This window comes from Odontesthes bonariensis, chromosome 11 (assembly GCF_027942865.1).
Source record: "Odontesthes bonariensis isolate fOdoBon6 chromosome 11, fOdoBon6.hap1, whole genome shotgun sequence".
NCBI lineage: Eukaryota > Metazoa > Chordata > Actinopteri > Atheriniformes > Atherinopsidae > Odontesthes > Odontesthes bonariensis.
Genome location: NC_134516.1, coordinates 15,069,840 through 15,092,459, shown reverse-complemented (window position 1 = coordinate 15,092,459; position 22,620 = coordinate 15,069,840). Strand labels below are relative to the sequence as shown.

At 44.9% G+C, this 22,620-nt stretch overlaps 1 protein-coding gene across 1 annotated transcript; it reads left to right on the top strand.

Moving 5' to 3' along the window:
- The first annotated feature begins 75 nt into the window (after window positions 1-75).
- LOC142391684 (ATP-binding cassette sub-family C member 4-like) lies at window positions 76-22,510 on the top strand. The gene is made up of 31 exons (XM_075477660.1): window positions 76-313; window positions 1,622-1,732; window positions 3,492-3,612; window positions 3,843-4,067; window positions 4,184-4,273; window positions 5,468-5,631; window positions 6,540-6,665; window positions 7,127-7,376; window positions 7,894-8,001; window positions 8,345-8,434; window positions 8,528-8,719; window positions 9,184-9,278; window positions 9,529-9,615; window positions 10,261-10,357; window positions 10,893-11,090; window positions 12,295-12,432; window positions 12,534-12,571; window positions 12,660-12,763; window positions 13,392-13,538; window positions 13,644-13,723; window positions 13,901-14,051; window positions 14,162-14,281; window positions 14,386-14,496; window positions 14,644-14,744; window positions 15,578-15,769; window positions 15,947-16,102; window positions 16,677-16,766; window positions 18,657-18,829; window positions 18,911-19,016; window positions 21,397-21,531; window positions 21,626-22,510. The coding sequence occupies exons 1-31, from the start codon at window positions 240-242 to the stop codon at window positions 21,713-21,715; spliced, it is 3,960 nt and encodes a 1,319-aa protein (XP_075333775.1). The 5' UTR covers window positions 76-239; the 3' UTR covers window positions 21,716-22,510.
- The last annotated feature ends 110 nt before the right edge of the window (window positions 22,511-22,620 follow it).

Sequence of the window (22,620 nt, the reverse complement as noted above, 5' to 3'; positions counted from 1 at the left end):
TGTGAAGCCAAAATTATTTTGTCCAATCAGGTTTCTTGGAGCCGAGCGTGCCCTTCTGTTTTTTTCGTTTTTTACCTTGCTCCTTGCTGGTGTCTCTTACTGTATTACATAACACAAAGTTGGAGTTAACGACCACATGTAACATGTGGACCTTTCAAAGTGACACTGCGTACCTGGGAGCAGCAGATTTCAGAGGTGGAGAAAGTTGGTGGGAAACACTCTTGTGAGGGCCGGCTACAATGGAGCAAGTCCGGAGAAGTACAAAGACTAACCCGGCAGCGACGGCTAACCTTTTGTCGAAGATAGTTTTCTGGTAAGTCGACACTAAAGAACACTGACCCCCGATAGTTAGCTTAGTGAGGTATGTAAAAACGTGCCAAAAACGCTAACTCACTTTCAAAAAAGGTAACCGAGAACTTTACTTCGGGCTGGTGTGAGTCTCTTGGTAGGAGAAGTTCTGCTTTTGAGCTTATTTCTGAGTGACTACGTTTACAGGCGGTTTAGTCAGTTAGAAAACAAGTTCTAGAAGAAGTCTAAAACGTTCCCCGTTTGTAACACAAACCGTTTCTAATAGTCCCGTTTGCTGTTCTCATACCGGTGTAATAGCCGTGTAGGGACCGTGTGCTTCCGGTTAATCCATTCAGGGACTAGTTCGCGGAAAGCACAATAAATCTGACACATCACAGCAGGGAAACGCGCAGGTGGATGCCATGGTGTCATAAGTGTCCCAGGAAGCCGTGAAGAAACACTAAACCCCCTCCTAGGAAGACCCCAGTCTCCATTTCTAAACCCTCCAGACTGTGTGTGATACTGTGGCATCAGTAGTAACAAAAGGCGTGCAGTTATGTGGGATGTTGGACCAGAACCTCCCCTCAGTAGCGAGTGTTAATCTTTGTTGTTGTAAGTTCAAGTTGTCTCAGAGGACTCGAGCATGAAGCAAAGCCCGCAGGTTCATGCTGTCTCTCCTGGAGGATGTGGTAGAACAGAGCTGGGAGGGAGACTTCCCCATTCGAGAGCGAGAGACAATGAATGGAAGTGAGCTTACTATTATATCACTAACTCAGTTAGTTATGAAAGGAGGTCACATGGAGCGGTCTACATGTGTCGAGTTTCACCAAAGAGAATGGTCGCAGATGCATGAGGAGTTTTGAAGGGTTTTTTTTTTTTTTACTGTCTGTTTTAACCGTTTTTCCAAAAGAACTGCAGTTCCCAAGAAATGCAAAACCACCACATGAAGGGAAATCATCAGTAAATTAAGATTAGACGGCCATAAGCGCCCTTATAACCGCTTAGAGACTGATCAGAATTAAAGGAGGCATTGTATTCCTATATTTGTGTGAGGAAATCCTTGACTTTGAAACAGTTTGATGGACAGGCTGTGAGATTATTCATTTGGGAGAACAAACACAAAGATTCAGTATCAGTTTTTAAGTACACCGCACATTACGGCCATGTTCGTGCCCGCAGGGTGGTGTCTGTTTGTTTTTCTTCTCTTCTTTTACAGCTCTTTGACACGGTTTTTGTTAGCAACACCGCGTAGAACTGATGATCTGCTGAATGAAGAGATGCTCTGTGCTCTCGTCTCTTTCCTAATATCTCCCACTTCACTTTACTGCTGCAGGTGGCTAAATCCTTTATTCAGCATCGGTTACAAACGCAGGCTAGAGGAAGATGACATGTTCGAAGTGCTGGCGGAGGACAAGTCGGCGAGTCTGGGACGGGACCTGCAGAGGTATTAAAGCTTTTGAAATGATCTGTAAACGCTCTACATTTCCCCCGCTGCGAACCGTGTTAACATCCCACAGTCGTTTTGACAAGTCAGAAAACTTTTACAGCTCTTTGCTCTGACAGAGTCTTATTTAATTGGCCCTGGAGGAAAAAAAACAGCTTCCGAGCTGCTTTATTACTTTGCACAAGATAAGTGTCGTCATTCCATTTTGTTGGAACCGGATGAGTGTTTCACATGGCGATATCCATGATTATTAAGTATTTTTCTTCCATTTAAATCGGTTTGAAAACAGAAGCTACAAACACTAGCTTTCATATAAGTAGCATTTTACAAAGTAGTCTTTGTTACGTGGTAGTGAGATATCAGTCTGACCCCGTCGGAAAGCAATTTCAGGGGAACGCTTTAGATTGTTTTTGTATTTGGAAAGATTTTGGAAGATCCAGATTAGCTTAGCTGAGTAAAGTTTCCCTTGAGAAAAAAGAAAATAATCTTTCATGATATCTGAAAATATGATACACTGGCTGAATGCGAACCTTAGTCGTACGGACGCTGCACATTATTATCTTTATTGGATCTTGAAACACAGTTTTGCAACATCGGCAGGTTAACACACCTTTTACTTTCTTCTCAAGGTTGGTCAAGTGTTGTTTTTTTTCCCTAGAGGTTTTGTGGGCTCTCGTGGCCTTTATTTGGCACAGAGAGAAAGGGGAAGACATGCAGCAAAGGGCCGCAGGCCAGACTCGAACACCCGGGACGGTTGGCAAAGAGCCTCCGTACGTGGGCCGCCAGTCATCCCAGGGAGCTGAACAGGACCGAGCGATATATCTTCCTCCACCCCTTGTTTCATCTTCCTTAAATAATCTGGTTCCCTTCAGTTGAAATAACAAGCGTCTCTCTGTCATTTTATCCAAATAGTTTACTGATGTTAATCTAATTTTCACCTTCCGTTTAATCATCTCGGGTGGATGGAATAAAAACTAAAATGAGTAATTTGCCAGTCAGGTTGGACCGACCTGTCTGGTATTTTACTCATGGCAGAGATCTTTCTACAGATCGCAGAATGTGTATTTTTTTTTCGGCCAGTCAAAAGCAGAGCGAAGCATCAAACCGCAGTTTTGGTGCATTTACCTGTCGGTTTTTGCGGGTTGCACTCTGAGATTTAACAGAGAACCCACCTGGAGTTTGCACTCTGTTGCTGTTGGAACTCTAAAGTCCAACTTAATCAATGAACACCAATAGGGAAAACAAGTCTGAAGTTAATGAGTCATTGTTTGAGTTCTCTCGGGTTAGTGAAACCCATTGAAATGTTTTCAGAGAGGGTCTTCTTTACAGTCGTCTGCAGGTAGTGAAAAAATCCAAACAGCCGTATCGTAGTATGATGAGGCAAACAAAAACTATTTGATGGATTAATGGAATCAGTCGTAGCCTCCATCTGTTGATCTATACTTGTTTACATTTTTTTTTTTTTTTAACTCCCTTATATTTAAGTACAGACAGAGTCCTGTTGAAAGTTATGAAATATGGCATCAAGGGGTTCAAGAACTAAACATCTGCAGCTCACAACTGGAGCTGCCATTGGCAACAGAGGCCCCGCTGGTTGTGGACATGTTTAAACTTGACTCATCTAATGAGAATGCTCGGTGTGACGGTGAAAGGGAATTCCCTTCGCTTCTGCTCTCCCGTAACAGCTGCCTCTCATCTGGATTCCAGGATTCATGAAATAAAAAATTAAGCAAGCTAACATAGCATCTTTACGCCGCAGATACTGGGATCAGGAGGTCCAGAAGGCTACCAAAGAGCTGCGGAAACCGAGGCTCTCCAGAGTCATCATCCAGTGCTACTGGAAACCTTATGCAGTGCTGGGACTGTTTACACTCATTGAGGTCAGAGTTTGGTCCGTGCTCAAGTTTGACATTTGAATTCAAGCAGGGAGGTGTAAACCTCACTCGCAAAGGATTTCATGCTGTTTAAAGTCGCCTTTACGCTAAGGGAGAAGTTAACTTACGTTTGTACCAGACTGTGACGACGTGTTTATTAAAAACGACATGTTCACATGCCCAGAACATTCTGTAATTTATGTATTTGCTTCTTCACCTCCCGCCGCGCCCATTAGGAGGTCATTAAAGTTATCCAGCCGGTTTTCTTGGGGAAGATGATTCGATATTTCGAGATTATTGGGGAGCCCAGCGCGGCGGCGTTGAACGAGTCGCTTGGATATGCAACCGGGCTGTCCATCTGCACCATCGGCCTGGCAGTGCTCCATCACCTCTACTTCTACCACGTTCAGAGGGCAGGCATGAAGATCAGAGTGGCCATGTGTCACATGATCTATAAGAAGGTACACATGAGAACACAGCACAGCCTGTCAGTTTCTGTCAGGTAATCCCTTTGAGAGCCGTTTTTCCATCTTATACTTGTGTCTTTGCTTCACTGATGATTCTGGTCCTTTCTTAGGCTCTCTGTCTGAGCAGCTCAGCCATGGGAAAGACCACCACAGGACAGATTGTCAACCTGCTCTCCAACGACGTCAACAAGTTTGATGATGTATGAGAAAACGAAATGTTCCATCATTCCGTGTACTTTGTGAGCTTTAACCACTCAAGGCACATTAACCCGCAAAGAAAAATGCCTTCACCTGAATCTGAAGTTTTCGTAGTTTCTAAGTTTTCTAAGTTTTCTGCTGACACCCACAGTCGTGTCAAAAGGGAGCACATCCTCTCTCAGTTGTAATGTTTTACAAATCAGGAAATGACAACAATGTTTTCCACCCGCAGAGTGATTTTTCTCTCTGTGGAACGATGATGTCCAAATAGTTTGGAAATGGCCTTCTAACCATTCCCAAATTTAATGGGCAGCAACAGTAGCTTCTCTATAAGATCACTGCTGATGTCTTTCCTCCTTGGCATTGGGTTGACACACGCCTGAACGCTCCAGAGCAGCAAACGGCTGAAAGCCTCTGCTCAGCGAGTGTGATTGATTCGCAGCGCCTGGCTATTGCTTAAAGCGTTAGTCCCTGTTACGTAAAACCTTACAGTTTAAAGAGGATGTGCCTTTATTTTTTCTTCTTCTTCATATTATTGCAACATATGGCAGCATAAAAAGATCAGTGTTACCAACAACCAAAGCTCAGTTTTAGTTAACTAACTAGTTTAGTTAGCTGGTCCTCATGCAGACAGAGCTGTGCGACCTCTGATAATATTTCCAGTTATTTTATAACTGACAGAAAGACTTTACAGGATCAGGCACAGTGTTCAGGCCGGGTCGACTTAAGCTCTGAGTCACTTATGAAGCATTGGCATTCATATGACTGTGCTGATTGTGATAACTTTTGGTTTTATAGCTTCTTAGTCTTCTAACAGCCTCTCCTGTCAGCACTGTCCTGGCTGTATTTCTTAGGGAAACTCCGGCAAATCTCTCTCCTCGCATGAGGTTCAAGGCTTAATTACACTCTGAGCACCAAATCCTGTTCGTCTCCTCGGAATGTTGGGTTTCAATTTAATCACCGGGTCAGAGCCTGCTGTGAAAGGCCAAGTTTCTGGAGGGAGTTCAGTTCCTCAGCAGCGGGGTGGTAATTGCAACATGTCCTGCTGTCTTACAGGGGTTTTTGATCCAAGTATGTTGGAAGTAACTGTCGGCCTCATAAGTTCTCTGTAAAAATGTTTATGGAGATATGTTATCTTGAGAGGAAACTTTGTGATCCAGATGGCACCGCTTACTCACTCAGAATTCTTCTCATAGGTGACTATTTTCCTGCACTTCCTGTGGGTGGGGCCCCTTCAGGCAGCTGTTGTTGTGGGGTTGCTGTGGATGGAGATCGGTCCTTCCTGCTTGGCGGGAATGGTGGTCCTTATGTTCCTTATGCCTATGCAAACCATGTTCGGGAGACTCTTCTCCAAGTTCAGGTAAAACACACACACACACACTGTGGCTGTGTTCGAAACCGCATACTACATACTACATACTTGCAAACTGCATACTTCTATTCTGCATACGGCATACTGATCGATCAGACAGTATGCAGAGCGTTTACCCACAATGCATCTCGCTCCTGCCCGAGCTGAAATCAGCCAGCCTGAAGCTGATTACGCTTAAGCTCTAAACTCTGTAAACTTTAGCAACATTTCAAACATTTTCAGGCGAGAAAGTAGTCGTTTAGATCCCCAACGTGTGGAAAATCTGACAAAATACCGGCTATTTACAATGTTGTTCTGACGAATTCGGCGCTACTAAAGCTAGCCGTAGTGAGCAACGCACTTCCGGTTATTTTCACAAAATAAAATACCCGTTGCCTTTTATCATAGGGAAAACCATTACGATGCAATTGGTGCTTTTGTTTTGAAAACAGGAAGTGAACCTACCCTCGTTGCAGCTAGCTTGAAACTGCCGTTTTGACAGGAAATGACGATCGGCGACGTAACGTTACGTTGCATTTTGGGTCGTTTCAGTATGAGTAGTAACCTCATGATGCATACCCAACATTTCGATGTATGCATCCAGGAACTTCTCGCTTACTAACTTATTACTTAGTTAATATGAGTAGTAGGAGAAGTATGAGGTTTAGAACACAGCCAGTGAGCGCATTTCCACGACAACGTCTACGCGGTGAATTTGGTTAAACTTCGAGAAAGACAGAAGCGGCAGAATGTCTCGAATGTTTATTCTTATAGACATATGGTCCAGAACACGAAGGAAGATGAGATTAGGTTACATGTTACATGACTGTAAAAATTGCAAAGGAGTTTCATACAGATACAGTTAATTCAAAGGTATTTTCAAAAGTATTGGTACAATTTTGCTCTCTTCTTTCCAGGAGTAAGACAGCTGCTCTCTCTGACAACAGAATCCGCACAATGAACGAAGTGGTGTCTGGAATTAGGATCATCAAGATGTACGCCTGGGAGAAACCCTTCGCCGCTCTGGTCTCTGAGGTCAGAAGGTAAAAAAGCCTGAACGCATTCTCACACTCGGCGGGCTTCTCGACATCAGTAATATTCTGAAAATGTTGTTACATTTGTTGCGCCAGATAACAGGCAGCTACTAGACAAACAGTATGAAAAACAAGACCTCTTACTCGAGGGATGAACCAGTGTGCCGAAGCCGGAACAGACAACTTAGCAAGGAACCAATTTGACATTTTATTATCTGGCAATTTGCTCCAAGCAGCCTGTCACAAAAAACATGCAATTTGTTCCAATTGCATCCACAAAAAATGCAGACGATAACCCAGTTTGAGAGACTTGAAATGGTATTTTTTTTTAAAGTGATGTTACTAGATTCTGGAAAACCTCAGGGAAAAAAGAATCCCTGCCGTTTGGCATCCTGCCAAAGAGCTCAAACCTGTCTCTTACTGTCATTTCTGGCTGCTGCTGATTGAAATCTCTCCCTCTGTCATCCTAGGAAGGAGATCTCCAAGATCATGAATAGCTCCTACCTACGAGGTCTGAACATGGCCTCGTTTTTCTGTGCCAGCAAGATCATCGTTTTCATCACCTTCACCCTCTACGTCCTGCTGGGAAATACCATTTCTGCCAGCCGCGTGTTTGTGACGGTGTCGCTGTACACGGCGGTGCGACTCACCGTCACCCTCTTCTTCCCCAGTGCCGTTGAGAAGCTGTTTGAGACCCGTGTCAGCATCGATAGGATTCAGGTGCGGAGCGTTGCTATTTTCTGGTCAGCCAGTAAAGCTAAAAGTGCACGCGCCCCCACAAAAAGATAATCAAGTCAATAAACTGTATTGGAGATAGGACTGGCACAGCTTCAATGCTGGTTTAAGGTCACTGAATCGCTTCACTAACAGTAGCTCCCGAACGCATGTAATCCTTTGCTGCCGTTGTAAACCCCCCCAAAGAGAACAACACGTAATTCTCAGTTCCTGTGGCTTTAACAGTCTGCATGACTTTGCATTTAGTGAAGGAAAAGTGCTGCTGTCACCCATCCCTTATCGTTCAGTCTCAGCTTTGCTGTCCTGAAAGTCCAGCTCTATAAAAACAAACAACTCCACCCCTCTATTTCTTCACGCCCAAAAATGGAATCAGATTTACGGGCCCCTGAAAACGTATATAAACCGACACAAAACCTATTTAGAAAGACAAAGAGCCCCCCTCATTTTTTTTCTCTCCTCTTAACTTGTCACTGACACGGTTCATTTCCTTTCGGGGGTAAAGGAGTTCCTGATGCTGGATGAGATCTCAAAAATCAGTGCCGCTCCGCCACAGGAGGAGAAGAAGAACACCGCGGTGGAGGTCAACGATCTCACCTGCTACTGGGACAAGGTCAGATACTTTGCACCCGCCGGCAGAAAGACTGGGAAAACTCCAGAGCCATACGGCCGACACGATGCTTTTTCCCTTTTTCCAAACCATTGTTTTGATGTGGGACTGATCACTGTAAAACTTTAACAGATCGTTACACATGTAGCAGCATCCGAATCAAAAACATCCACCTTGCAGTGGCTCCAGAATAACTGGATTGTAGCCTAGTTGATCCTGTATTTGAGATGACAGAAGCTACAAAAGCCTTTGGTGTCCCATAGCTGAAAGATGTTTTTTATATAGAATGTGTGCTTCAAAGTTAAATAAGTTTAAGTTACATCCCAATTTTGTTTTCCCCTCACAGAGTTTGGACGCGCCGTCTCTGCAGAGCATCTCCTTCACTCTCAACTCAAACCAGCTGTTGGCTGTGATAGGACCAGTGGGAGCCGGGAAGGTCAGAGATGCACTCATTTCATTATTTCGGTAGGTTGCGCAGATTCCTTATCCAGCAGCTGATGCCAGACCTCTCATTCTGTTCATTATGCAGTCATCCTTACTGAGCTCCATCCTGGGAGAGCTTCCATCTGAAAAAGGGGTGCTGAAAGTCAAAGGTCAGCTGACCTACGCTGCTCAGCAGCCCTGGGTGTTTCCTGGAACCATTCGCAGCAACATCCTATTTGGGAAAGAGCTGGACCCCCACAAGTATGAGAGAGTCATCAGAGCTTGTGCACTCAGAAGGGTGAGATTCTCTCCACTTAGAGCTCAACGTCTCGGCCCCGAAACATGAAAAGAATCGTACACACGGTTGTCTGGCTGGTGTAAAAGAGTCACAGAACGGACTGGTGGAGAGGTCTGAGGAGACATGTGCAGCTAATGAGTTACTCTGGAGGGATGTGTCTTTGCTAAATGAGCCAAATAAAAGTGCACTGTCATGCTTCGACAGGACCAAACTTACATAAGTTTTATATTCACGTACACAATGTATCAGGGTCAGTCTCTTTGTCAATCATTAAGATTTATATCAGTGACAGATTTGGGTTGCTTTGTACAGAGCATGAAGTAGATGAACATGAACAACTTTAAAGTATCTTAGGGGTTTAGTTTAAACCGTGATTATCTGCCAAACATCATTAAAAGCTCTTTAAATAGATTTCAGTGGAAGAATTCCCCTCCCTTTGTTTGTTTTTGGTCCCGCCTGTGCAGGACCTGGAGCTGCTCCCAGATGGCGACCAGACACTGATCGGGGACAGAGGAGCCACGCTGAGCGGGGGACAGAAAGCCCGCGTCAACTTGGCCAGGTACAAGGTGTATAAGGAGAGCAGATGGGAACAGATAAATCCTTCTTCTCTAGTTCTATTCACCGACAACACTCTGTGATTGTACATAACACGTGCCTTGGTAATGAAACCTTTAAAAGGCAGCAGAATTGATAAACTTGATACAGATGGAATTGCTGTGAAAGAACACCAGCGTGTCACTGTGTCTGACTGCAGTCCAATCAGAAAATGGGAATCTGAAATAATGGAAAGAGGTGGGTTTCGTTTGCAGAGCCGTGTACGTGGATGCAGACATTTACCTCCTGGACGACCCTTTAAGTGCTGTGGATGCTGAAGTAGGGAGACACCTCTTTGAACAGTGAGTGACTTTAGTTACTTGACTTTTTTTTTTTCCAAGCCTCCGTATGTTTCCTGCCTCTCATTTGAACTTAGAGCGTCAGGTTTAGCTCTCCCCGCTGAAGAGATTCCCTGAACCTTCCAAACAGGAAAGCACTCGAGTGTTGTGGTCGGCACTCCACTGCAGGGGCGGAAAGCCTTTAAATCAGATCCCAGCGGGAGAACGTTCGTGTTAAAAGCAGGGTGGAGATCTGCACTGTGACTGTACATGATTCCCCCCCTGGCCTTACTCATTGTTTAACACGAGGTCGTGGATATCTAAAGTGCCCCATGTGACAGCGTGGCCGTGGTGTTGTGATCTGGGTTGTAACAAAACGTTACAAAGATCAAGAACAGACGTGTGTGCGGTGAACAGAGAACGTGTCCCACACTGCCAGCAGCACAGCTCTTCCTGTTGACGTTTCCTCTTTGGTTTCCTCTCATTAAACAGCAGCTGGGGCGTCGAAGAGGGAGGCGTGCGCGCATGTAGGAATCACAGGGAACAGCTTCAGCGTTTTGTGTTCTCCATCTAACTTTCTGAGAATTTGTTTCTTTGTCACTGTTAAGACGTGTGTTACTAGTGCTTACAGCTAGATATTTCAATCTTTTGTCCCTGTGCGTGTATCAGGTGCATCTGCGGCCTGCTGAAGAACAAGCCTCGCATCCTGGTCACCCACCAGCTGCAGTACCTGAAGACAGCCGACCAGATTCTCGTCCTCAAGGAGGTTTGTTCCCGTTAGAATTCCACCGTGACGAGACTTCGCTCTGCGCAGCGCGGCGCTTTAAATTTAGCTTTACTTGTAAAGGTAATTTTAGATTCTCCTGTTGCATGCGAAGAGCTGTGCAAAGGGCCGGAAGATCTGCAAACGTTCAGGTTCAAGGGCGAGAAACGTCCAAAGCTTAAAAAAAAAGCTGTTGATCAGGTTAGGGTTGCGTCAAACGCTTATGTTTTACCTGGCGATGATTCATGACTGCAGGCTGCATTCGTTTGGCCTATTTTACAAGACAGATTTTAGAACCAGAAAAATACGGCCTCTCCGGAAAGCTAACACAATGCCGTCGACATCAAAGCAGCAGAAAGTAATGAACTCCGCGTGCTACGAACAGAAGTTTGCACCGCACCCTCGTGTAGTTGCACGTATGAGCCATAAACCTGAGGAAGTTTGAGTATACATACCGAGGTGGTGTTTAGCTGTTGTTGGCGGTCTGTAAACACAGCAGCAGCTGTGCTGAGTGTCTGACTGTGTGTGTTTGTGTCAGGGTCACACGGTGGCAAAGGGAACGTATGCCGAGCTGCAGAGGTCTGGGCTGGACTTCACCTCCTTGCTGAAGAAGGACGAAGAGGAGGAGCAGCAACAGCTTCCCCAGGACACCCCTGCCAGGAGCAGAACTCTGTCCCAGAATTCAACGCGCTCCCAGAGCTCCTCTGTCCACTCAGTCAAAGATGGTGACCTGCCGGTTGGTACATCTTCGTAATCCAGCCCTTTAATTGCAGATTTTGAAAGGGAGTTGTGATTATTTGTGTTCCCCCCAGTTTCTGTAAAGGAGGGCAGCGACTACTGGGTTATCACGCCCTCTAGTGGTACACTTTGATTTCACACTCACGGTATATTTGCAGATATTTACCTAGTTTTATAAGCAGCTTACTGAGCAGAGCAGCAACAACAAGTACTCTGTACACACAGGGGAGACGTTCAGGTGTAGAGTTAAGAATAGGTCACCAAAGTCTTTAGAGTCTCCCAGCAGTACCAAACGGCTTGTGCACTGGAAAAAACAAAACCTCCAAAAATAAGTTAAAAAAAACAAAACAAATACAAGGCGTTTTTGCTTGAAATAAGCAACAAAAATCTGCCAATGGAACTAGTGGAAATCGGCTTGTCAAGATTTCTTGAAATAAGATGTAATATTTAGGACTTTTGAAATTAGCTCAAAAACCTCTTCAAATGTCAAAAAAAGCTTGTTTCATATGATATATGACTCAAAACAATTTGTTTTCAAGACTTTTTCATTTAACAAGATATTCAAGTATTCAAGATGTATTGTCTTCAAACAAGTCCCCTAAATCTGGCTGAAATAGTACTTGTTAGGCAGTTGTGTCTTATATTAAGTGTAATGAGATATTTTGACTAGAAATGAGACAAACATAGTTGGTAAGACACATTTTTTCCAGTGTGGGCTCGCTTGTGTAAAACATACAGCCTGGTCAGGAAAGCATATATCTCTCGATGGAAAAATGATGTCATCAGTATATTCAGGTAGTCAGCTGACTTCCTCTTGAAGGCACGTGTTAATGAACCAAGACCGGACCGACAGAAGTTGCGTTTCCACTTGACACTTGACTTGAACCCACAGCAGTGTGATCACCAGTTGGCCACAAAAACGTGACAATCAGATAGCTGATTCTGTCTTAACTTCCCTTTTTGACAGCAGTGGCTCCGTCGCTTTTTGATGTAACTCAATATTTGTTTCGAACACGCTCCCGTGTGGCAGGGAACTCCACTTTGGTTTGTCCTCGTCACAAAGTGTTGTCTCGCATCTGCGTTTAAGAGGATGAATTCTCGAAATGAATCAAAATGTTTCCTCGTTAATTCATCTATTGGACTGCATAATCTTGTCAAACGCAGTGGGCGTGATAGAGTTGGGTTGAATATCTTCCTCGCAGGCAGAGAAAGTCCAGACAATTCCGGAAGAGAGTCGAGCTCAGGGAACAATTGGCGTCAGGCTGTACGTCAAGTACCTGAAAGCTGGAGCCAGCGTTCTGTTTCTGCTGTTCGTCATACTGGTCAACATCCTGGCTCAGGTATGCAAAGGACACTTCCTAAAGAAAAAAAGAAAACAATCTGAAGATGGAGAAGCTAAATTTACAGATGCTTTCTTGATCTTTTTTGTTTAATCTTCTAGGTATCGTACATCATGGGGGACTGGTGGCTGGCTTACTGGTAAAAAATGCACCCTCGATCCTGGATTTTTCTCAAAGATCTCAGTTTGGGCTCGTTTACTAACCTCATGCCGTTTCTGACCGCTCAGGGCTGACGAGCAAGAAAAGCTAACCCAAAAGAACAACAACCGCACGACCGGAACAAACGTCACCGAGGAGCTGGATTTATCTTTCTACCTGGGAGTCTATGGAGGTAACCTGCTGTTATTTACTCAGCCCAGCACGTCGCTCCCTCGGTCCACTTTCGTTAAAGGTAGGGTAGGAGATCCTGGATTTTGAGTCCAGCGAAGCTGCATTTTAAAAATACACAGGTAAAAAGTCCCAACCCTTTTCTTCACTTTTCCCCCGAAGGCACGCCTCTAGAGTACATGAACGCGCACGAGCACGAAGGTGCACGAGCGCTGTTCTGACAGCAAGCATCGATCGTTGCCGTATTTAGTATTTAGTATTTAGTATATGCTAACTATACGTTTAATAATGCTAGGTGCTAGCCAAGCTGGCTCTAGTTTAGCTTCCTGCCAAGCTTCGTTCACGGAGCAGCGTACGCGCACAGGGAGAAGGAGGGGGAGGGAGGAGCAGGTTGCAGTTTGATGGACGGCATCAGAATCCAATCATTGTGAACGGACCGTTCACAATGATTGGATACTGTTTTTCCTAGATTGTACGTTCTAGAGGCCACTAAAACTTTTCATATTTGTGTCAAAACTTTTAATTAATTGGTTGCAATGGGGGTGTGAAGAGTATTTCAAGCAATATGTAAAAAAATGTTCCAGAAAAAGATCCCCTACCCCACCTTTAATGTGTTCTGCTGCGTTTTACAGGCTTGACAGGGGCCACCATCCTTTTTGGCTTCGCCAGGAATCTCCTCCTGTTCAACGTGCTGGTGAGATGTGCGCAGTCCCTGCACAACACCATGTTCAACGCCATTCTCCGAACCCCAGTGCGCTTCTTCGACATCAACCCAATCGGTAAAGCAAAGTTTAGGGGGAAAAAAAACAAAAAAAAACCTCTTAAAATCATTAAACATAAAGCAAAACATTAACATTAAATGCCGTCTCCCTGTCTCACCTCAGGAAGGGTCTTGAACAGGTTTTCAAAGGACATCGGCCAGCTGGATGCTAACATGCCGTGGACCTTTGTGGACTTCATTCAGGTGAGGGCGGATGCGAAAGAGTGGCAGATGATCTACAGAACAATTAAAAAGTGATCTCTGCTCATCATAAAACAGTTGCCAGAGAAGAGAGATAAACCTCCTCCATCGGATCACGTTGCCGTGCCCGTTGTAGAATCTTCCCACGTCATTTACTGTGGTTTTGCTGTCTCTGAGCAGGTGTTCCTGCAGATTCTCGGGGTTATCGCCGTGGCAGCGTCAGTGATCCCCTGGATCCTCATTCCTGTGTTCCCCCTCCTGATCTTTTTTCTCATCCTACGCCGTTACTTCCTGCGAACCTCCAGAGACATCAAGCGTCTCGAGTCCACGAGTGAGTGTCCTGAGGAACAGTGATTTACCTTCTCCGATGGAGGGCAGAACACAAATATTCTCAGCAGCGGTTAAGAACTTTCCTCTCTGACGCGTCTCTCTGTCCTGCAGCTCGGAGTCCGGTCTTCTCCCACCTCTCCTCGTCTCTTCAGGGCTTGTGGACAATCCGAGCCTTCGGAGCTGAGGAGCGGTTCCAGGAAACCTTCGATGCCCATCAGGACCTACACTCAGGTTGTCCTCAGCCTCAGCATGTTCCGATGCACTCTTCACCGCTGTGAGCTTGTAATCGGATGCGTTTCTGCCGTGTTAATGACACCTTTTTTGGTCCCGAACAGAGGCCTGGTTCCTGTTCCTCACCACCTCTCGCTGGTTTGCCTTCCGCCTTGATGGCATCTGCTCCATCTTTGTCACCGTCACCACGTTTGGCTGCCTGCTGCTGAGAGACCGTAAGGAAAAGCCCTTTACTTTGTACTGCTATTTAACACTAGGGGGAGCCAGAGTACCACACCTTAAAATCGTCTTATGATAGTAAAAGCTGGTCAGTTTTGATTAAATAACTAAAACATGGTGGTGTTTTCTTCTTTTCCTGTCAGAGTTGGATGCGGGTGATGTAGGTTTGGCTCTGAGCTACGCGGTCACACTGATGGGCATGTTCCAGTGGGGCGTCAGGCAGAGTGCAGAAGTAGAGAACTTGGTGAGACACACACTTCTATTTTTCTGTTTTAGAGGGAATACTTTGGAGAGAACCAAGTCCTTTCAGGTTGGGGCTTCCAGCCCTGAACTCCAGCGTCTTATCGTCTCCACCGTAGCTTCAGCCGTGCAGCAGTAATTGTTTTAGTCGTTTTCTGTCAAAATTTAACATCAAAACTGAGCCATGGGTGCTGTGTTTCAGCTTCAGATCAAAGTAGCAAATCAGAGAAGCTCTTCCAACTTATTTTCGAACTTTTCTTTCTGCTTTTGAATGGGACCTACATCAAGTAAACACTCACAGCTCAGCACAACCCAGCAGGAGGTAAAGAAGACGCCCTTGTCACACGTCTCTTGTTGCCCGCCTTTCGTCTTTGCACTGATCAAACAGAGGCAGCTTATCCGTTGCTTGCTTTCAAACAGCAACATTAAATTAATTGTAATAATTAAATTCTATATCGTGATCAAGATTAAGATCTATTAATAGAGGAAATAACATCATGATAATATAACATTGTGTGCCCAGTTCTATATGTAACCATTAACAACCGTTTCCAAAAGCGTTTTATTCATGTTTCCTGAAAACTTGTCAGAATTGTCACGAGCCAGGTCTCCTTTGTTTTCTGAAGCAAATCCGAATAAATGAAAATAAAGAAAAACATAGAATCGGACGCATTTTAATTTCCGATTTGAAGTAAATAAACCGGGCCTCTTAGAGAGGCCGGAAAGTGGCGGGGCGGCTTTGTTGCTGGTGGTCGTAATTCAGGAGAAGTTGTCCTTAGTGGAAGCTAAACGAAAAGCATCTTCTGCTTTGTCAGCTGTGTGAATCTCTGTTCTCAGATGACATCAGTGGAGCGAGTGGTGGAGTACACCGAGCTGGAGAGTGAAGCACCCTGGGAAACCCAGAAGCGCCCTCCTCCCGATTGGCCGAGCAAAGGCCTGGTGACCTTTGACCAGGTCAACTTTTCTTACAGCAGCGACGGCCCGATGGTGTTGCAGAACATGAAAGCCATGTTCCGACCCAAAGAGAAGGTCAGACATCTTTGTTTTGCCTCATTACGACTTCCGTCTGTTCCAAAGTCGGTCGGCCATTTTGTAGTTCCGTTCAAAGTTTCAATTGAAATGTCTCCTTTACCGATTCGTGCACTAGATTAGAAGGGTTAGCGTAGCAGATGATGCGAAGCCTGCGTTCTTCCGTGTGTTCCTCAGGTCGGTATCGTGGGAAGAACGGGTGCTGGGAAAAGCTCGCTGGTCTCCGCTCTGTTCCGCCTGGCAGAGCCTCAGGGAAAGATCTACGTCGACGGTGTTGTGACCTCCGAGATCGGCCTACATGACCTGCGGCGGAAGATGTCCATCATTCCTCAGGTACACACACTGAGGACACAGCACTGGGAAGGAGCTCATTGGGTGAAAGTGGTTGTTGTCGTTTCGAGTTGCAAGGGTTCAAATGAGGACAAGTGACCCGTCGGGGAGAAAAGCTTTTTTTTTTTTTTATCACTTGTGAGCAGCTTGAAGTGGATTTATTGATGCTCCGTTTGTACAAGTATGTCACAAGAGGTGGCTATTTTAATGTTTCACACAAACAAGACCTTGTTTTGGGGAAGAAAGTCCCTCACTAAGCTGAAAGTCTTGTGGTACACACCCCCCCCACAAAGAATCCATCACCACCATCCATTAAACAAGTGAAATGATTTATGCTTTCTTTTATAGGCTCAAAGGGACAACAGACTGTTAGCTTATTCAAACATCTTCTTTAGCGAAACAAAAGGTGCTTTATTTATTGGTCACTGTTTTGGTAGGCCAGTCGAGGTCATTTTTATTTTTTTTTTATGTGTAGATAGTCTCAACATCGAGTGTTTTATGGCACATTATCTCTGGTTTCAAAGGTTTACAGTGTTTGTAATGAGTGAGTGAGTGACGCACGCTTTCTGTACACTAGGACCCGGTGCTGTTTACAGGCACCATGAGGAAGAACATGGACCCTTTCAACCAACACACAGATGAAGAGCTGTGGAATGCCCTACAAGAGGTTGGTGACACAGAGAAGTCCGATTCAAAGCAGCTTGTTAAAGAAGGAAAATAATCTGTCTGACAAGGACTGGAATGAAAAATAGAGCTAAAAAGCTAAACTGCAGCTCAGTTGTGAACTGAAGTAAATTAAAGGTCCTATGGCATGAAATGTTCACTTTTTAAGGTTGTTTAACATTAATATGAGTTCCCCTAGCCTGCCTGCGGTCCCCCAGTGGCTAAAAATGACGATAGACCTAAACCATGCGCTGGAAATTATTCTCCGCCTTTGGAAATGTGACCATGCAGATGGCCTGATCGGGAAAGCTGCCTGTTATGACGTGGAGGTTGTTTCCACCCAGAGCCAATAAACTGCCTTTCCCGCCCACAGCTCTTTGGCCAGCTCATTGCTCTGTACATAAAAAATCTGTTTAGAGCTCCTGCATCAGAACCTCTAAAGAGCCAGTGGACAGATTTAGTTTTTTTCTGGGAAAGTGACGACAGAACCGAAGAGATTTGTGTGTGCGCCAAATATTTCACAGACGAATGTTTCCAGAACTTGGGCCAATACCGAGCCCAATAAGGGAGAGCCCAGACACCCTGCGGAGGAAACTCATTTCAGCCGCTTGTATTCGCGATCTCATTCTTTCGGTCACTACCCACAGCTCGTGACCATAGGTGAGGGTAGGAACATAGATTGACCGGTAAATGAGAGCTTCGCCTTCTGGCTCAGCTCCTTCTTCACCACGACGGGCCGGTGCAGAGACCTTGTAGACACCGCACCGATCCGCCTGTCAATCTCCTGCTCCATTCGCCCCCGCTCTATTATTGTGTTGCTTTCCTGTATGTACAGTATAGTTACATAGCTTGTTACCACAGGAAAGGGTTTGTATCGTTAGCAGCTAACGTTAGCTAACGGTTAGCTATGCAGCTAATAGCATCTGCACGCTCTTATCTCTGCCAACTGGGCTGTTGGAGGTGTTTGCATGCCCATGAGATGGTTAGCTCGCTCATTTTAGACCAAAACCCCCGACTTCAAGCTTCCTGAAGAAGAATGAATCCGCAAATTCAGTGCATTTCATCAGGATAATGATTCATTCATGGTTCCAGTCAAAACGGTCAGTCTGTCTGTGTCGTTAGCTCTGCAGCTAATAGCTCGGTCACTGTCGCTAATGTAACAGTAAATAGCATGAGGTATGCGAGTGGACACCTCATTTACTGTAACGCGAGTGTTGTGTACTTATTTGTTGTTTTGATAGCCACCCGTCCTGCTGTTGGTGTTATGGCGCGCACGATATCTGCCTTTCCCCTGATTGAAATGACTCGCGCTACGTGCATCTTTGCAAACCAGAGCAATCCGCTGAGAATGTCAAACTCCTCACTCCTGCTTTCCCCTTCACGCACGCCTTTTTTGCTGTCTTGTGTAGCACTTGCTTGATGTTTGACTGTGTTAGGAAAGTTGTTCAGTAACTAGTTCGTCATATTGTCAAAGTAAGCTCATTTCAACAGGTTTCGCTAGTTTTACGGCATAGGGCTGCCGTGCCATAGCCATTCACAAAACATTTGCGCAAGGTACCACGGGCGTAAGTAAGGCCACACCCCCACTAAACAGCTCATTCTGAGGATCCTAAGGAAAGCTCATTTTTGGGACTGGGAATTTTGGGGAAAAAAACTCAGATACAGTATTAGGGGACCACTAAAGCCTATAAAAATATATAAAAGCCTCCATTTATTTTCATGCCATAGGAACTTTAAATTAAGTTGTCACGCTGCCGTGGTCAGTCCGTGCCACTAACCTGTAGCGTTCATCGTGTTTGATGAACACACACATCCTTGCTTCTGCAAATGGTAGAGCTGGAGCTCAGCTGCCGAGGGCCGTCTGTGTCACTGATCCGCATCGTGTTTGATCCAGGTGCAGCTGAAGTCTGTGGTGGAGGAGCTGCCCGGGAAGCTGGAGACCGTTCTGGCCGAGTCCGGCTCCAACTTCAGCGTGGGTCAGAGGCAGCTGGTGTGTCTGGCCCGAGCCATCCTGAGGAAGAACCGCATCCTCATCATCGACGAGGCCACGGCTAACGTGGACCCCAGGTAGTAAAAACCACGACATATGAGGCATATGTCTGTAGTTGTTGTTTTGTTTTTTTTTAAATGCACACCTTGTTGCTACAGGACAGACGAGCTGATCCAGAAAACCATACGGGACAAGTTCAGAGACTGTACGGTGCTGACCATCGCTCATCGCCTCAACACCATCATAGACAGCGACCGCATCCTGGTGAGCCTTCATACTCAATAATAATTCTTTTTTGTGTGCGTTCTTTTCCCCCGTATCGGGGTGCTTGTTTACCAAAGCAGGTGTTAAATGTTGCTAATGACCCATTGAAAAGCTTCCAAAATACAAAAACAATATGAACGCCCAGTAGGGGTGGGTATTGGCAAAGAAGTCACGATTCAATTCGAATCACGATTCACATGCCACGATGCGATACTATCACGATGCATCGCGATACTTGAATTATTGCGATGCATTGCGATATTTTCACTGAACATACTTAAAAAAAAAAAAAATACAACCATTACCAGTGGCTTACTAACTGTGTATGATCTGGATAGTGTCTTCAATTGATACATAATTCAAAGCAAATCAATTCACAACTGTATTTATTGAAACAACTTTTGGAGGTATTGCCATTAAAACAAATATTACTGGACACACTCATCACAAAAAGTGCATAGGATTTATAAAACTTAAAATAACAAAATAGGGATGATCAGTACAGACAAAAAAAAGTGCATAGGCTTTATAAAACTATAAAAAAAAATATATATATATTGCAAACATCCCTTGCAGCGAAATGCTTCAATTGCATAGTGTCCTATCATTAAAGGCATAAAAAAAATATATATATATTTTTTATTAAATAATCGATACTTGGCGTCCAGAATCGATGCAGTAGAAAGCGAAAAATAGAATTGCGATGCATCATTTTGCACACCCCTAACGCCCAGGTGGGACACCTCAGGCCATAATGCTAATTAGGCTTTTACTTTAGTCTTTATAACATATTCGCACTTCAAGAGAAGAATACTGTCTGAATTCCTATTGGCGAAGTTGATCTGATTTATTGACAGGTGCACAGATCGGTGGATGAATTAAGAAAGAATGTTTGGTGTAAAAGCAGCATGGTGTCCCTCAGTGCTCCAGAATCTGCGTTTAATTTTTTGATAGATTTTTTTTTTTGGGGATAAGATTGCAAATATCTGCTACAATGGGGTAAAATTTGAAATCTCTAGCATCTTAAGACAGTTCCATGCACGCCTTTTAAGCCTGGACCGATGCGCCAATGAGTAAGCACACATTGATGAGGCGCTGAACCGCCTCCGTTTGGCACGTGTGAATTACCAAAGCGGAACAGCGGCGCCACAACCAAAAGGGCTGCTTTCTGCTTTCGTGTTCCTTTCAGGTTCAGAGTCAAAAAGCTGCGTCTTTAAACTCCTGGGATCTGGGCTTTAACTTTAACCAAAGTCTGGTCCTGAAGAGGCAGAGCATCGGCTCTGTGGTCCGAGTCAGGGCTAAGGTGTGTAATCAAGGTTCGATGAAAGTGATTCGTATGTAAAATGTGTGGTCAGATTCCAACTCCAGGGCAAGTCATCTCAATCCTCAAAGAGCTTAGAAAAAGATAATAGGGTGTAATCTGTTTTGATGAGGTGCACCAGAGCGACTTGGTAGGATCAGATGGTGAGTCAGCAGATGATTTCATAAAGAGGTGAGGTATCAAAACTAGTTTGCAATGCGGACTCGATTACAGACGGAATACGTTTACAAATCACAACAACTGCGTCGCACCGAATGAGAAGGCGGGAATGAACTGAATCAGTCAGCAGAGGAGGATGGATCAGTGTCAGTAAGGCATTCATACATTTAACCTCTGTGTTCATCTGTGGCTGCTTTCCTAAATTCAGTGCCGGTGCTCCTTTTGGTCCTCCTTTGGAGAAGCAGCGCTGCAGGGGAACGTTGGTCCGTAGCCGTTTAACATTAAACCTGGAGGCACCAGACACACATTATGCAAATGCAACATGGATCATCCACAACTTTCAGAGAACCCCCAATCACACGTGAAACACTCCTCAGACTACCAACAATAAACCAGGGAGGGCAATCTTTTACGAATCGGTCGCATGTCGGGCTGTTGGTGGATTATTGTTGCAGAGAGGCGACTTCAGATCAAAAGAAGGTCTAAGGAGGTGGTGGTGTGTGTGCGTGTGTGTGTGTGTGTGTGTGTGTGGGGGGGGGGGGTCATGGTTAGTCTGGTGCATTTCATCCTGATTGTCTCTTGAAACAAGAAAAGTTCTTTGGTTTTCCCATATATTCGGCAGTCAACAGTAAAGAATGTCCCTTACCCACGAAGTGAATTCCTGTGGAACTGAATTCTGTTTTTCAGTTTTAAAGTTAGCGTTTGAACTCCAGAAGATGATTTAAATATCTCGACAGAGCAGTGAAGAGAAAAGTATTAAAGCCTCTCGTCGGGTTGAGCTGAAGTTTGGTGTAATAATCAAAAAAAAAACACTTGATGGGAGCCCGTAACTTTTACCTTTAAAGGTGGCCGGGATGGCAAATACTCGTGAGTGATAACTGAAGCTGGTTTCGTTTCCAGGTTCTTGATGCAGGGAGGATCCACGCTTACGATGAGCCCCACACGCTACTGCAGGATCCGGGCGGCATCTTCTACAAGATGGTGCAGCAGACGGGCAAACAGGAGGCGGCGGCACTACTAGAGGCAGCTAAACAGGTAAGTTTGACTCTCGGAACGCACAAAATATCTGAAAGGCTCTTTTTGTTTTTGTTTGGGGCGGTCAAACTGACTTTTGCGAATCCCTCCTCAGGCTTACAACAGCAGAAGTCGTCCCAACATTTCAAACGGACACGCAGAAACGGCAGACGGCAACCTGGTCATCTTTGAAACGGCTCTGTGAGCTCAGAGAGGACGACTCGCCGCGTAGCTGGAAGACTTTAGAGAGCGCCTGGGCTTTTGCAGTGCAGGTCCGGCCTCTGGCTAAAAGCATTAATCCACTCCAGCTGGGGAGGGGACCGGAGGACCCGACCTACAGAGAGGCCGCTGCTTCGGTGTGGCCTCGGACGGCCGGGCCAAACAATCACACTACGCCATTTTTTTTTTGTCTTTGTTTCAAGCAGAGAGAGCTTGGAAATCACGACTGTAAAAACTATTCATGTAGAGCACTATTTATTGTGTGCGCTTGCTATTTATCCTGTTAAAATCTATTCTGATGTCACAGAGCACTTGCATTAAAAATGGTCTCGTAATCCTTTCAATAAAAAAAAATAAAAAATAAAAAAAAAGCTGTGCCTGGTTTCAGGTCTGCAGCAGGTTTTTACATGTAAATGTAAAAAGCCAAAGAGCACCTATACCCAAAGCTGCCTTTGTCTCTGTGAGAGAACGTTGTTGCACAGGACCAACGTCCCAATGTGAAAGATGTTAGCTGCAGATGTTTGAGATGACAATAAAAATCTGTCTTTAAAAATTTGTCTTAAACTTCATCGATGCCCAAAGACGATTCCGAGCATGAATCTGTCTCCACGGAACATTTTGGCACAGTCCCCTAACAACTGACTGACATTCATTTTGTTTTATTTGTTCTGTAGTTCAGTCTGCCATCATTTTACGAGCTCATGTTGTATAACTGCAGGTTTTATAAACTTTTAACTGAAACCACGCTCGTCTCCAGCTGCACGTCACCGGTGTGTTCTTGACCCTCGGAGAACAAATGAACACTGGTCATGGAAAATAAATTCTTAAAAACACATCTGCACGCGTGTTCAGATGCACAGTGGTGTGTGTTTGTGTATGGGTTTTAATTGT

Excerpts from the sequence above, each read along its gene's own strand:
- LOC142391684 (XM_075477660.1), top strand. The coding sequence starts at position 240 with ATGGAGCAAGTCCGGAGAAGTACAAAGACTAACCCGGCAGCGACGGCT. Across the intron at positions 3,613-3,842 it reads GACTGTTTACACTCATTGAG|GAGGTCATTAAAGTTATCCA; the intron begins GTCAGAGTTTGG and ends CGCGCCCATTAG. Across the intron at positions 21,532-21,625 it reads TACTAGAGGCAGCTAAACAG|GCTTACAACAGCAGAAGTCG; the intron begins GTAAGTTTGACT and ends ATCCCTCCTCAG.